Below are 16,120 nucleotides of genomic sequence, written 5' to 3' on the forward strand. Positions count from 1 at the left end.
ATAAATAAATATCAAACTTTATGATAAAGATGTCACATTTATAGGGGGGGGGAACCTTTTAAAATCTGAGGGAAAAAAACAATCAAAACAATTGTCAATTTTCACTGGCCAACTTTCAGGAAAAAAAAGAAAATCTATTAGTAAAACACCTGTAAAATTTGCCAAAGCTTTACAAAAATAAATAAATAAATACATTTAAAAGTAAAACACTGGCAAGAGTGAAAGTTAAAGTTAACAATCAGCAAATTTCCCATAAAAATAGCAAATTTGTGAGAAAATACTGTCAAGTTTATAAGGACAAAATTGTATAAGAAATAAACTGTTAACATTTAAAGGACAATTGTCAAACTTGGATAAACTTTATGAGAACACAGTGTCGGAGATCCTGGCACAATTCTGTGCTGGGACTTTTAGATGTCTGAAACTCACGTAATGCAATGGTTGCAACAAAAATCTGTCAAAATTACTAGAAAAAAATATTAACATTGCAAAGAAAAACTAATTAGGAGAATGATACATTTGGCAAAATTTTCAAAACTTCTTTTGAAAAGAGCATCAAAATAGCAAGAAAAAAAAGATTTATAACAAAAACATGGCAAATTTACTAGAAATTGCAAATTTCGAAGAAAAAACGAAAAATTCACAGGAAAGAATAGAAAATTTACAAGTAAAATACTGGCGAAGATTGGTAACCAGTGGGTGAGGTCATGGTGGCTAGCCATCATCAGAAGCCATCGAAGTACTAATAGTAAATGGTAATAGTAATAACTCTGTTACAGCTATTATTTGAGTACTGCACAAGATAATAAAAACATGCACTGCAGATATAAAATGCAAGCAACTTCATCATCAAATTGAATGCAGTCCTGTGATTGTGATGTAGCATCAGCTGATGTTCAGTTAATCATTGTCTAGCACAATAAAAACATCAGCCCTCTGAAGAGTCATTAAAATATGGCAATAAAAGCCTGGAGAAAAAACAAACATGCTGCCTAATGCAAACAGTGCAAGTTTGAATTAGGTCATATATAAGCAACTGTAGTGAGCTGATTCCAAGAATCTTGGAAGTGAAATGTGTTTCTGCAGTGACTTGACAGTTTATAGTTTCCTAGAATTAGGCCTCATAAACCTGTTTTTCTTTTTATTTTACCTTTGCGATGTGTTCCAGCCATCGTCCCAAAGCGATGAACACAAAGAGCATGGGTGGAGTGTCGAAAAAGGTCACAGGGCTCTGGCTGGCCTGCTCTGCCATGGCCACGATGAGGACCACGCAGGAATAGATGTAGGCAATGGAGGTGGCTAACACAATTAGCACATCCATGTTGGCAGTGCGATGTTTTAGCGAGCGGTAGGCCTGAATGTAAAAGTATCGACCTCCAAAGATCTGCATCAAGGAAGACACAAAGATCCAGTGAGGGGAAGGATTCATGCTCCACCGTGAGTCATACACTTTTACCATCCTTAGCAAAGAAAACGCACTCATGTGTGATTAAAGGTTTAGCTCAGATTGTGCTTCCTCACCTGGACAGGTGTGCAGAGCACAAAGAAAAGCAGGTTAAGGATGGAGAGGCCCGGAAGTACATTCTGCTCGGTAGGCATGGAGCCCCCGTGTTCTTGGTGCAGGTTGTCCATCACCATCATGTAGATCATGAGACCCATCACAGGCAAGCCAAAGACCAGGCTCAACAGAAATGAGTTCTTCCACCTGCAAAAACCAGGCAGACATGTCTGTTATGAAAAAAACATTCATCCTTTGCACTGATTTCTTGTACTGCTAGTCATTTTTATGGAAAAATTTAGCGGTAAGCTAATAATCTGACGCCTTTTTTAGCTGCACATGTTCCCCTGGTGGCCAAACGGAGAAGGGCCGGTAATTTCAAATTGCCTGACAACTGTATACAGTCTAGTATAGTGACAGTGTAGGGGATGGAAAATCAGTCATGATAGCTGTGAAAAATCTGCTGACATCTTGTTGAATTCAGTGATCTAAATTCACAAAGAGCAGCAAGTCAGCTGAACGCAGCCTGTACACTAAGAAAATCTGGTTTTACCACCTCTGGACTTGCACCTTTCATATATAGCTAAGAGCATAAACAGTCCATCTGTATGACATTTAAGGAAAAGTGAAAGTTGGTATAAGTACTAATTAATAGAAATGTTAATTCTGACCTAAATCTAAAAAGCCTTTTTCAGTAGTGAAAGAAAGCGTAGTGAGGGATTGTGGGTTTAAGCATGACCTGGGGTATCAATATATGGATCAAAACCACCATGTGCTGGTTATAACTCTCCACCTGTCAATGGCATACTCTCAGGGTTTAATTGTTAGAAAATTGTTAATTGTTAAAAAGTTAGCATCCATTTAAAAATAAGAACTGTAAACCAGATACTTGCTGTCGAATTTCTTCTTTGTGATCGAGGTTGTTTTTGAAGCCCGCCTGCTCCAGCCTGGCCTCAAATCCAAGACCCTGAAATGAGGAGAAACTCCAAGGTGTGAAATTGCATGTGTAAAAAATTGTAGGTTTAAGATGGCTTTTAAAAGTCCTATGATAAACACCTGGATGATCTTGATAATATCCCGAGGTCCGAGCACCTCTGGGTCAAACTCAACCTGAGCTTTGTTGGTTGCCAGTGCGACCGAAGCCATGAGGATCCCTCTGGTTAAGTTGAGCTTGGACTCGATGTTGTGGACACATGATGCGCACGTCATGCCTGTTATCTGCATGTGAACTACATGTGATGTGGAATTTGCACAAAATTCTGCATTATATGATGTCCTGCAGACTTACAGTGAGGTCCAGCTTTCCATGTGCTACTGCATTATCCTCAATCACTTTGGCACCAAAGCCCAAGTCTTTGATGAGCTCAGTCACTGCAGTAGCATCCAGGACATGTGAATCATACTTCACCTCCGCCTTACCGGCCATTAGCGACACCAACACTGAGAGGATTCCTGGTTAACAAACACAGTACACTTTATCAACAATCTTCATCTCAGTTCAAATGCCTCATCCCTGGAAGTCGCTCACCTCTGTGTTTGAGCAGGTTCCTCTCGATGTTGGACACACAGGAGGCACAGGTCATCCCCGTAACGCAGATGAAGCATTTCTGTGCTTTTATCTCAGGCGAACTTGCAGATGGTGCCTGTGAACCCGTCCCATTGCTGACTACAGGCCTGTTTGTCGACATGTCAGAAAATCCAAAGCTTACAGGCTGGGACTTTTCATGACTCTGAACACTCTTTATAGGTTCTGAAAGGACAAAAAATATGGAGGCGCCATATAAGTTTGTAGCTCTACAGATTTATGAGGCTCAACTTAGAATCTTCAATCCCCATAGTCCAACTAGAAATTTTAAAAACTCATCCTATTCTCTCCCTGAAGGGAGGGAGGATATAATCTCTTTCATTTATTTTTTTGTCTGTTTGTTAGCAGTGTGGCAACCAGAGTTTTCAAATTTTGTGTGATGGTAGATACCAATAACCAAAAGATACCAATAACATCTCGAGGTGATTTAATTTTCAAGAAAATCGGTCAAAGTCAAAGTCAAGGTCATACCGAATGTGAAAGGTAGTAAAATCTTTATATCACCCACAATTTTTCATGCATCATTTTCAGATTTCACAGCAATATGCTAGGCCCTGGGGGACATGAGTACCTAGGTTGGCTTAGTATTTAACATTGACATTTATTGTTTAAAGTCAAGGTTGACCTTGGAAAAAACACTTCAAGGAATAATATCAAGTAATATATCCTGTGAAAAGGCCTGGAGAGGCATCACAGTTTTGCAAAATCACACATGCATGAATATATCTTAAAATGTCAAACTTTCACAGCTTATAGAAGACAAGGGTAAAGATATAAAACTTTAGTATGCTTCAAGGTCAACGGTCAGGTTCACACAAATTAGGAAAAAGCCTTATTTTCCATGGGTCATCTCCAAACTTTAAAGCAATAGGAACATAAGTTACTTGTTTGCTTGAACTCTTTAAAACATTGTATGCCTTCACAGTGAAACAAATGGATTGATGGATTGGATAACATGGTAGGAACTAACAACTCGGTTGTCAGAGAACATCTGCAGGTGGCACGATTCCCTGTTGTACTGGAAATATAAGGTGCACAAAGTAAACAGGAATGATTGTTTAACTCTCATATAGCTTCAAAGCACAGAATTGGAAACGAGCATGAATGGCATTTCTAAAGCAAGGTGGATTTATTTATTTTTTTTTTACTTTAAGTCCACAATCTTCTCCCACACCTTCTGCTAACTAAACAGATAATGCAGAAGAGAAAATAACCAAGCATTTGCTTAGTTTGAGAAATTTGGATAGACTTTTTTACAGCTCACTGGCATATGATATACAACCACATGATATATAACTTCTATCCCAATAAGAGGCCAATAGAGGCCAATAAAACCTGACACTGAGAGCTGAGCAAGATAAAGAGAAATTAAAGAATCTGTTCATAATCTGCCTGCGTTAATCCCTCATCTTGGCAGGCTGTTTCTGCAATTAAAGCCCTGGTAAGGATAAGGGCTCTCAGAGTTTCACTGAGGAGTACAGTTGTCTGGTTCCCAGAGTAACCGTTGAGTTTCTGGTTTACTCTAAACAACATACCTCTTCTAAGAAACCCTTTAGATAGCATGTACACGATTTTACGGTTAATGGCAGACATTTCCTAAATGAAAGCAAACCCCTCCAAGGACATCAAACAATGGGTGCTTTTCTACCTCGGGTGTAAAAACTAGTTCAAAGGTACTTGAGTTCCCAACTCACTCCTTGCCTGACAGAAATAGCAGATGAAGACATGAAGAGATGAGGTGCCACTGAGGCATGAGAGTTGTTTTTCATGTTCATCCCATTGGTCTGTGTATGCCTTTAATAAGTATTATTATTATTATTATTATTATTATATTGCATAAAATGTAGACTTTACTTTTTTACTTTTTACCTCGTTTCTGTCTCGCAACACAAATGACAACTGTAGAAAACATTAAAGTGCAGTTACGATATACATTCTTCTAAAACTAATATAAAACCCCCTCCACCGGACTGAAGGTTCAAGGCAGATCCAAGAAAATTTACTAATGTAGTTTTCAGATGCTACTGGGTCAGCAGACACATAGCTAAAGTGCCTCTTGTGTCACCACATGGCAAGCTGTCAAACTTGGACTCAGAAGGGTCGGTATTGAAGTGTGCAGAGGAGCTTTTTCCCCCTAGATTAGGATAGCTGCAATGATGGTGTCCTGGAAATAATTTATCTGAATTTCAGGAGCGGGAGCACACCTCATACAATCCCCTATCCTGACTGTATACTAGGGACAGATGGTGCTGTCCGGACCACCGGTGGTCTGTTCTCATTTTCATGCCACACCTTCCTTCCTCATTTATTTCCCTGCCTTAAAAACATAAATTGAAGCACTCTTATGCTTGAATGACACCTGAGATCAGCCAATACAGCAGTGGGCCATAACAAATTAAAAATTGGTCAGATGATCCAGCTGTGCTACTGTTCTTGCATCTCTGGTGAGAGGCACTGAGACCAGATGAGAGGATTTGGGGAAATGATGTACAAACTCAGAAATGGAAAGATAGGGATAGGAAAAAAAATGCACCAACCTGTGCCAAATTCTACCCAAAATAAATTAAAATGCACAACTTCTTGTCCAAGCCTGATCAGCTGGAGTCAAGCTAACACCTGCTACCATGTGAACTAATGGGTAAGGTATCTAGCTCCTGAGTGTTTGTGTCCCTTTATGTTGGAGAAGTTCTGGGATCTTTAGGTTGTGATCTGGACCAAGTGCTGCGGAGCTCAAGTAAGATGTTAAAGAAAAACAGGATGGCAAAAACAAATGCTAACTGTTCCCTGGATGTTCAGTCAGTTGTCACCCTCACTATTTATTAAGATTTGACACACTGAAAAAGAAAACTGAAATAATCCTAAAATAATATTTTTTTAAAAGCTGCATTAAGCAAACATTTATTTTTGTTACCTACCTTTAAGTGAGGCGTCAAAGCCCATGTCCTCAATAGCTGCCCTGAGCTGCTCTGGCTCTGTCAAATAGGGATCAAAGGTTATTGTTCCCTTTTCCGCCTCCAGGGACACCACTATGAACCGCACTCCAGTCATCTGAGAGATCCTCCCTTCTATTGTCTGCACACAAGAGCTGCAAGTCATCCCTCCAATCAAAATGGTTACAGTCTGGGTGGAGGCATCCACCTCCTTTTTCTGCCAGAAACTTAAATCTTCTACTGATGGGTCCTCAGATAACAAAGCAGTATCAAAGCCCATGTCCTCAATTTTGTCTCTCAGCTCTTCATGTGTGACTAGAAGAGGCTGAAAAACAATCAGCGCTGCTTTGTCCTGAAGAGACACCTGAATATGTGAAACCCCCTGCAGCTCCCCGATCTGTCCCTGAATGGACTGCACACAGGACTGGCAGTGCATACCATCCACCCTGATCTGCACCACAGACTCCACGCTGTATCCCAAGGTCTGTAGTTCCAGGGCGATCTCTTTGGTTGGAATAACTGAAGCATCATAGTCCACCTTGGCCAAACTGTTGGGTACAGACCATGTGACAGCAATTATTCCATTCAGGCTGCAGATTCTGGTTTGGATGATGTGGACCTCATGCTCAGAGGTGATCCGCTGAAGTTTAAAAGCTGCTCTTGAGGCAGCTTTAGGTGGAGGGCAGAGCTCAGTCTGGCTCCCATACTCGTAGGCCAGGTTTTCAAAGCCTTGTTTCTCAATGTCATGGTCATTCTCCTGGAAGGACAACAGAAGAGTATATCAATTCAGCATTTTTTTTATTTTTGGAAATGTAGGGACAATAATTATTACAATTTATCTTAAAATTACAATATCTTAGGTCATATTTTAAGAATAAAGGCCATCTTTACAGAATGCTTTTATTAAGATATGTAGTAAGACAGAAGGATAAGATCCAGAAACTGTAGTATAAGGTAATTTTATCAGGCTTCTGCTATTTGATGTCTGTGAGCATCAGAACTGGAACATCACAGCAACTCTGACCTAAATTATTCAGATGACACAAAGCTCTACATATAAGCATCACCACACATTTAAAAGCCCCTAACAAGTGCTTTGCACATATCAGTTAGTTAATGTTTAGTATTTGTTTTTGGCACTAAAAATCAGCATGACTGCTTAAAATATCTGACAGACATCAAACCATATTTAAAATTAATTTTAATTATCTGAGAACCAATGGAAAATAATCTTCCCATTGAACTTTATTTTTCCCCATTGAACTTTTTTTTTTCCGTCATCATGATTAACGCAATTCCTTTTTTAACGCAATGAACCCATCTGGAGTGTAGAATGGACAAACTTTGGATAAACTGCACAAAATGCGTTGACAGAGACATTTCAGGGATTTTGAGTCATTCTGATTTTGGGTTAATTGCCTTAAAAATTTTAATCGCGTTAATCGTGATGACGGACTCATCCGTGTTAACGCGTTAATGTTGACAGCCCTAACGCACACACACACACACACACACACATATATATATATATATATATATATATATATATATATATATATATATATATATATATATATATATATATATATATATATATATATATATATATATAGAGAGAGAGAGAGAGAGAGAGAGAGAGAGAGAGATTTTCCAAGGATATGCGCTTCTTTTGCGGTTTGGACTCCTTCTGACATTTCTTTGGAGGTGGAGGAACACCAAAGTAATTGCTTAAATGAGCTTGCTTCTTTGACATCTTTAAGAGTTCAAAACAAATGTCTGTCCTCCTCCAGAAAATCTTATGTACGCAAACGCGTGTTGCAACTTCTTATCTGTTGCGCGTCTTTTATTTTGACAGTGCATGTGCACCTGCGGACCACTTATGTGCACCCCTGGATATAGATATAGATATATATTGCAAGGTAAATACCCAATAATACAGGGAAAAGAGAGAAAACCACAGCAGTCATTTAGTGACTTGACCCCTTTGAGGAAGCATTTTGGTGACATCAGGAAGGAAAAACACCCCCTTTAACAGGAAGAAACCTCCAGCAGAACCAGGCTCTACGTTTCAGGGTAGGATTAAAATTCTCCTTTTATAGTTTGTGATTAGGGTTGGATCAGGTAATCCTGATTCATCTGTTAGTTACACTGTGATAGGCTTGATTGCTAGGTGTTTCCCACGATGCACTGACTGTATCTTGTTCACTCACTATGTGTTTATAGTGTTACTTCTACTGTGGTTTATTTTTATTTTTATTTTGGAAGAGTGCTGTCTGTTCGGAGTGGATTATCTTAGAACCTGTACCATTCTTACATGGGTGAAACTTCACACCAATCTTAATCAAGTGAAGTGACAAGACAAAGACTATAAATGTCAAATTTGACAATACAGTACATATACATCTGTAATTATGACATCATGGTTTACCTTCCCTTACAATTCCGTAACCACTATATTGTTTTTGGTTCTAAACCAACAATAAGCTTCCCAAGAGTCTGAGTACTTACAACTATCCATGGACCACTTCTACTTTTAATGCTACTGCAAATAACCACAAACCCACAATCCCTGGCTTACTTTGTCCATTAGATCACTGAGGCCACACATTAAGCCACATTGCTGGGCGTTGTTCAGTACACAGCTTATACATTGCAGAATGTGGGGAAATACCAACTGTTTTCCAACTGTCATGAGATTCTTGTTGGAACTTGTCTTGTTGTTCTTTCTCAGGATATAGATTTTCTCAGATAAAGTGAACTCATCAAGTATTTAATAAGTATTAACCACATTATATTAAGCTGCATTTTGCATTTGGTTTGTTGACATGCTACATTTATGTTGAATTCCTTGGTGCTTCATGTTGCATATTCATGTTGCTGTTGTGACTGTATTAGTGGCTCAAGAACAAAGACTTCACAAGACCTCAAATACACTTGTAAGTATGACAACCCTGTTTCTGCTAGTCTTTTAAGTCCTCAGCTGAGAAACAACATGAATTTTTACTTTAGCTTTACAGTTCCTAAAGCCAGCCACTGTTTAATCCTATGAAAAGCCCCTGTCTGACCCCAGTAAGCTAACAGAAATCATTTACAGGGTAAGACCCTAAAAGCAAAGTTTTATTTATATGAGTTTGACTAAAAGCCTTGGACCCTGACCTGGTGTATTTTGTACTTTTTTAACTACAATCTTAACATTGTAGTGAAAACCAACAACCACAGAATTAATTTGTAGTCCTATTGTTAGTCACGTTGTGCATTCAGATTGTGGCCATGTCAGAAAAGAGTCAACAACTTTGCAAAAGCAAATATGTGAGTTAATGTTTAATCCCATACTGGGTGAATTGGCTTCTTCTTTACACAGAAAACTGCTTTAAAATACAAGTTTTTGGTACCTCTCAAGTGCAATCTAAGACATTTATGGATTGAAAAATGAGATGCTAGATAGATGGCTCAAACACTACTGGACACTTTAAATCCACTATAAGGCTGTCAGGTCAGGAGACCACATGATTGGCCCTTCACCTAAGCCTCCCAGCATGACTCTGCTTAAAGACATCTCATTGAACTAAGGGGAAAAGTCAACCCTTATAAAAAGAAAGAGTTGCACTTGCATTAACATCATTTTATCCATTTCATCACAAACACGATGCACAACAATTTCTATTACAACACAACAGATGTCTCTGATTTAGAGAATAATCAGTGGGAATCTGTGCATTGAGTTCAACTTCTATTTTGTGTTAAAGCAAAAGCAAACACTGCAATGCTGACTCATGATCAAAGTGCAGCAGCACTGAAATAAATTACACAGGAGAAATTTTACAGACTTCACACCATCTTTTACATTTCCAGTGTTCTCATACCAGTCCATTACTGTATACATGCTGCAAAAAATATACAGGTGCATTTGTATCACAGTCTACTTAAGCTCAATGCAAAGCTCACTGCCTGGTAAATATAGAGTATTTAACCGACTAAACTGACATGTTGTCATCCTTTTCACATGCTACATAACTACTCTTTGTAAATAGACCTACATACTAACTGCATCATACGGAAGACTATTTGAACGTTGACACTGAGGATTGGAAAAATGTTATTCCCATGTTAACCTTGATTCTGTGATATTTAAATTAGAAGTTAATAAACAATAATCAGATGTAAGTACATTCAAGCAGAAATAAGAACCTCCAAATACCTGTTAAACTGTGTTATTTGTCAAATGACAATTTTTAAAAAATCTTTAATCAAAAATAAATAAATAGGTGATTCTACTCTTTGGAAAAAGGCAAGCTTTTTACCCTTATTTAAGTGAATAAGCTTAAATAAACTAACATCCCAAAATGCACGATCTGCTGCCTACCTGCATGATGAGCACCTGCTTCACGCCGTAACTGCATGTTATGTAAATATGTTCTTTCAGGTGTCATGGTCTTATACCAGATTTTTTTTTTTTTTTTTAAACAGGCACTATTGACTCAGTAGATGTTGCACCAATCAGATCCATCAACTGAGGTAATCTACCTGTTAACATCAAGCTCATGTCATTGATTGGTTTTAGGTTTAGTATTAAGGTACGGGGACTGGAAATGTTTGTTAGTGCAGTAATCAAAAGTGCCAGTTTAGTAGAAAGTGATTGATATATTGCAGTTATTAACAAGAATGCAAGAGGAGCATTGGTTTCTTTTTTATTTATTTTTTTTATTAATTTAATTAATACTTTAGTTTGAAATTCATAAAGCTCATGTCCATCAAACATATAACACCATTACCATTTCAGAAATGAAAAAGGCTACATTGTTGCCATTAAGCATGATAAGTATCTAGCTGACAGGATAAAGGTATGTTTAGGTATCTACAGTTCTGTTATTTTAATTACTTTTAGTTCCACTAAAAGAGGGGGAGTAGCAGGAGCATGTATGACGTGCTCAAACACAGCTGGATCAAATGCTTGAATTAGCTCTTCAGCATGGCATCAAGTTTGGAAAAGGCCTGATAACAAGCCATTCATTTGATTCAGGTGTGTCAGAACAAGGATGCATCTAAAAGCTAAAGAAAAAAAGTGGCTCTCCAGGACTGGATTCACTGTGCAAGGCTATGTACAGATAAGGAGTCGCCTTTTGTGATCGGGGGGCGGTTATCATACATGACTGACTCGCTCGGTGCCTGTACTACAGGGTTACTTGTCTGCGTTTTTGGGGAACAGGTCCTGACTGTCGTTTGTTTTTGGACACAGTTCAGAGAATCGGACCATCCAAAACACATCGCAGAGGATGGTTTCGATCCATCAACCTCTGGGTTATGGGCCCAGCACGCTTCCGCTGCGCCACTCTGCTGGTCAGCACCCCAGATGGGACTCGAACCCACAATCCCTGGCTTAGGAGGCCAGTGCCTTATACATTAGGTCACCGGGGTGGATGAGCGCTTGTCGTCCTTTCTTTGCAGGTTGTTTCGGGGGTTCGAGTGAAAGCTACGGTTTCAAGCTGGTTTTTAGTTCAAAGATGAAGCTGTATTTAAGAACATTTGAGAAACGCTAAGAAAAGAAATTACGCTCTGTACACACTCTACGTAACTCAGTGTCCAGAACTCTGGTCAGCCAACACGCTGTGCTTATTGCTCCACTTTATTTGGGGGCGTTTATGTTGTCTGTTGAGACTTGTGAAACCACATGAAGACCAGAGAGTACCAACGATTTGAATCACTGAATCTAGTTCCACTAAAAGAGGGGGAGTAGCAGGAGCATGTGTGATGTGCTCAAACACAGCTGGATCAAATGCTTGAATTAGCTCTTCAGCATGGCATCAAGTTTGGCAAAGGCCTGATAACAAGCCATTCATTTGATTCAGGTGTGTCAGAACAAGGATGCATCTAAAAGCTAAAGAAAAGAAGAACAGTGGCTCTCCAGGACTGGAGTTGGAATCCCTGTGCTAGGCTCTATGTACACATAAGGAGTCGCCTTTGGTGATCGGGGGCAGTTATCGTACATGACTGACTTAATCGGTTCCTGTACTACAGGGTTACTTGTCTGCGTTTTTGGGGAAAAGGTCCTGACTGTCATCTGTTTTTGGACACAGTTCAGGGAATCGGGCCATCCGAAAAACATAGCAGAGGATGGTTTCGATCCATCGACCTCTGGGTTATGGGCCCAGCACGCTTCCGCTGCGCCACTCTGCTGGACAGCACCCCAGATAGGACTCGAACCCACAATACCTGGTTTAGGAGGCCAGTGCCTTATCCATTAGGCCACCGGGGCGGATGAGCGCTTGGCTTCCTTTCTTTGCAGGTTATTTCGGGGGTTCGAGTGAGAGCCATGGTTTCAAGCTGGTTTTTAGTTCAAAGATGAAGCTGTATTTAAGAACATTTGAGAAACGCTGAGAAAATAAATTACACTCTGGGCAACTCAGTGTCCAGAACTCTGGTCAGCCAACACGCTGTGCTTATTGCTCCACTTTATTTGGGGGCGTTTATGTTGTCTGTTGAGACTTGTGAAACCACATGAAGACCAGAGAGTACCAACGATTTGAATCACTGAATCTAGTTCCACTAAAAGAGGGGGAGTAGCAGGAGCATGTGTGACGTGCTCAAACACAGCTGGATCAAATGCTTGAATTAGCTCTTCAGCATGGCATCAAGTTTGGCAAAGGCCTGATAACAAGCCATTCATTTGATTCAGGTGTGTCAGAACAAGGATGCATCTAAAAGCTAAAGAAAAGAAGAACAGTGGCTCTCCAGGACTGGAGTTGGAATCCCTGTGCTAGGCTCTATGTACACATAAGGAGTCGCCTTTGGTGATCGGGGGCAGTTATCGTACATGACTGACTCACTCGGTTCCTGTACTACAGGGTTACTTGTCTGCATTTTTGGGGAAAAAGTCCTGACTGTCACCTTTTTTTGGACACAGTTCAGGGAATCGGGCCATCCAAAAAAACATAGCAGAGGATGGTTTCGATCCATCGACCTCTGGGTTATGGGCCCAGCACGCTTCCGCTGCGCCACTCTGCTGGACAGCACCCCAGATAGGACTCGAACCCACAATCCCTGGCTTAGGAGGCCAGTGCCTTATCCATTAGGCCACCGGGGCGGATGAGCGCTTGGCTTCCTTTCTTTGCAGGTTGTTTCGGGGGTTCGAGTGAGAGCCATGGTTTCAAGCTGGTTTTTAGTTCAAAGATGAAGCTGTATTTAAGAACATTTGAGAAACGCTGAGAAAATAAATTACACTCTGGGCAACTCAGTGTCCAGAACTCTGGTCAGCCAACACGCTGTGCTTATTGCTCCACTTTATTTGGGGGCGTTTATGTTGTCTGTTGAGACTTGTGAAACCACATGAAGACCAGAGAGTACCAACGATTTGAATCACTGAATCTAGTTCCACTAAAAGAGGGGGAGTAGCAGGAGCATGTGTGACGTGCTCAAACACAGCTGGATCAAATGCTTGAATTAGCTCTTCAGCATGGCATCAAGTTTGGCAAAGGCCTGATAACAAGCCATTCATTTGATTCAGGTGTGTCAGAACAAGGATGCATCTAAAAGCTAAAGAAAAGAAGAACAGTGGCTCTCCAGGACTGGAGTTGGAATCCCTGTGCTAGGCTCTATGTGCACATAAGGAGTCGCCTTTGGTGATCGGGGGCAGTTATCGTACATGACTGACTCACTCGGTTCCTGTACTACAGGGTTACTTGTCTGCGTTTTTGGGGAAAAAGTCCTGACTGTCACCTTTTTTTGGACACAGTTCAGGGAATCGGGCCATCCAAAAAAACATAGCAGAGGATGGTTTCGATCCATCGACCTCTGGGTTATGGGCCCAGCACGCTTCCGCTGCGCCACTCTGCTGGACAGCACCCCAAATGGGACTCGAACCCACAATCCCTGGCTTAGGAGGCCAGTGCCTTAGCCATTAGGCCACCGGGGCAGATGAGCACTTTACTTCCTTTCTTTGCAGGTTATTTCGGGGGTTCGAGTGAGAGCCATGGTTTCAAGCTGGTTTTTAGTTCAAAGATGAAGCTGTATTTAAGAACATTTGAGAAACGCTGAGAAAATAAATTACACTCTGGGCAACTCAGTGTCCAGAACTCTGGTCAGCCAACACGCTGTGCTTATTGCTCCACTTTATTCGGGGGCGTTTATGTTGTCTGTTGAGACTTGTGAAACCACATGAAGACCAGAGAGTACCAACGATTTGAATCACTGAATCTAGTTCCACTAAAAGAGGGGGAGTAGCAGGAGCATGTGTGACGTGCTCAAACACAGCTGGATCAAATGCTTGAATTAGCTCTTCAGCATGGCATCAAGTTTGGCAAAGGCCTGATAACAAGCCATTCATTTGATTCAGGTGTGTCAGAACAAGGATGCATCTAAAAGCTAAAGAAAAGAAGAACAGTGGCTCTCCAGGACTGGAGTTGGAATCCCTGTGCTAGGCTCTATGTACACATAAGGAGTCGCCTTTGGTGATCGGGGGCAGTTATCGTACATGACTGACTCACTCGGTTCCTGTACTACAGGGTTACTTGTCTGCATTTTTGGGGAAAAAGTCCTGACTGTCACCTTTTTTTGGACACAGTTCAGGGAATCGGGCCATCCAAAAAAACATAGCAGAGGATGGTTTCGATCCATCGACCTCTGGGTTATGGGCCCAGCACGCTTCCGCTGCGCCACTCTGCTGGACAGCACCCCAGATGGGACTCGAACCCACAATCCCTGGCTTAGGAGGCCAGTGCCTTATCCATTAGGCCCCCGGGGCGGATGAGCGCTTGGCTTCCTTTTTTTGCAGGTTATTTCGGGGGTTCGAGTGAGAGCCATGGTTTCAAGCTGGTTTTTAGTTCAAAGATGAAGCTGTATTTAAGAACATTTGAGAAACGCTGAGAAAATAAATTACACTCTGGGCAACTCAGTGTCCAGAACTCTGGTCAGCCAACACGCTGTGCTTATTGCTCCACTTTATTTGGGGGCGTTTATGTTGTCTGTTGAGACTTGTGAAACCACATGAAGACCAGAGAGTACCAACGATTTGAATCACTGAATCTAGTTCCACTAAAAGAGGGGGAGTAGCAGGAGCATGTGTGACGTGCTCAAACACAGCTGGATCAAATGCTTGAATTAGCTCTTCAGCATGGCATCAAGTTTGGCAAAGGCCTGATAACAAGCCATTCATTTGATTCAGGTGTGTCAGAACAAGGATGCATCTAAAAGCTAAAGAAAAAAAGAACAGTGGCTCTCCAGGACTGGAGTTGGAATCCCTGTGCTAGGCTCTATGTACACATAAGGAGTCGCCTTTGGTGATCGGGGGCAGTTATCGTACATGACTGACTCACTCGGTTCCTGTACTACAGGGTTACTTGTCTGCGTTTTTGGGGAAAAGGTCCTGACTGTCACCTGTTTTTGGACACAGTTCAGGGAATCGGGCCATCCAAAAAACATAGCAGAGGATGGTTTCGATCCATCGACCTCTGGGTTATGGGCCCAGCACGCTTCCGCTGCGCCACTCTGCTGGACAGCACCCCAGATAGGACTCGAACCCACAATACCTGGTTTAGGAGGCCAGTGCCTTATCCATTAGGCCACCGGGGCGGATGAGCGCTTGGCTTCCTTTTTTTGCAGGTTATTTCGGGGGTTCGAGTGAGAGCCATGGTTTCAAGCTGGTTTTTAGTTCAAAGATGAAGCTGTATTTAAGAACATTTGAGAAACGCTGAGAAAATAAATTACACTCTGGGCAACTCAGTATCCAGAACTCTGGCTAGCAAACATGCTGTGCTTATTGCTTCACTTTATTTGGGGGTATTTATGTTGTCTGTTGAGACTTGTGAAACCACATGAAGACCAGAGAGTACCAACGATTTGAATCACTGAATCTAATTCCACTAAAAGAGGGGGAGTAGCAGGAGCATGTGTGATGTGCTCAAACACAGCTGGATCAAATGCTTGAATTAGCTCTTCAGCATGGCATCAAGTTTGGCAAAGGCCTGATAACAAGCCATTCATTTGATTCAGGTGTGTCAGAACAAGGATGCATCTAAAAGCTAAAGAAAAGAAGAACAGTGGCTCTCCAGGACTGGAGTTGGAATCCCTGTGCTAGGCTCTATGTACACATAAGGAGTCGCCTTTGGTGATCGG

At 41.2% G+C, this 16,120-nt stretch overlaps 1 protein-coding gene and 7 non-coding genes across 8 annotated transcripts in view; all 8 read right to left on the reverse strand.

Annotated features, from left to right (window-relative positions):
• atp7b (ATPase copper transporting beta) overlaps positions 1–16,120 on the reverse strand; it is a 99,587-nt gene that overhangs the window by 10,139 nt on the left and 73,328 nt on the right. Inside the window, exons 2-8 of the mRNA XM_084920848.1 lie at positions 5,999–6,770; positions 3,027–3,248; positions 2,787–2,950; positions 2,555–2,716; positions 2,392–2,465; positions 1,522–1,705; positions 1,151–1,384 (exon numbers count right to left, since the gene is read on the reverse strand). Coding sequence (XP_084776974.1) covers positions 1,151–1,384; positions 1,522–1,705; positions 2,392–2,465; positions 2,555–2,716; positions 2,787–2,950; positions 3,027–3,248; positions 5,999–6,770 — 1,812 coding nt within the window. The remainder of the gene's footprint in view (positions 1–1,150; positions 1,385–1,521; positions 1,706–2,391; positions 2,466–2,554; positions 2,717–2,786; positions 2,951–3,026; positions 3,249–5,998; positions 6,771–16,120) is intronic.
• trnam-cau (transfer RNA methionine (anticodon CAU)) lies at positions 12,116–12,187 on the reverse strand. Its single transcript has one exon. It is a non-coding gene; the product is annotated as a tRNA-Met (tRNA).
• trnam-cau (transfer RNA methionine (anticodon CAU)) lies at positions 12,944–13,015 on the reverse strand. Its single transcript has one exon. It is a non-coding gene; the product is annotated as a tRNA-Met (tRNA).
• Positions 13,022–13,094, reverse strand: trnar-ccu (transfer RNA arginine (anticodon CCU)). Its single transcript has one exon. It is a non-coding gene; the product is annotated as a tRNA-Arg (tRNA).
• trnam-cau (transfer RNA methionine (anticodon CAU)) lies at positions 13,772–13,843 on the reverse strand. The gene has a single exon. It is a non-coding gene; the product is annotated as a tRNA-Met (tRNA).
• On the reverse strand, positions 13,850–13,922 carry trnar-ccu (transfer RNA arginine (anticodon CCU)). Its single transcript has one exon. It is a non-coding gene; the product is annotated as a tRNA-Arg (tRNA).
• trnam-cau (transfer RNA methionine (anticodon CAU)) lies at positions 14,600–14,671 on the reverse strand. Its single transcript has one exon. It is a non-coding gene; the product is annotated as a tRNA-Met (tRNA).
• On the reverse strand, positions 15,427–15,498 carry trnam-cau (transfer RNA methionine (anticodon CAU)). Its single transcript has one exon. It is a non-coding gene; the product is annotated as a tRNA-Met (tRNA).

The sequence above is a fragment of the Perissodus microlepis genome, chromosome 23 (assembly GCF_051167445.1).
Source record: "Perissodus microlepis isolate ML-2025 ecotype Zambia chromosome 23, ASM5116744v1, whole genome shotgun sequence".
NCBI classification, from domain to species: Eukaryota; Metazoa; Chordata; class Actinopteri; order Cichliformes; family Cichlidae; genus Perissodus; species Perissodus microlepis.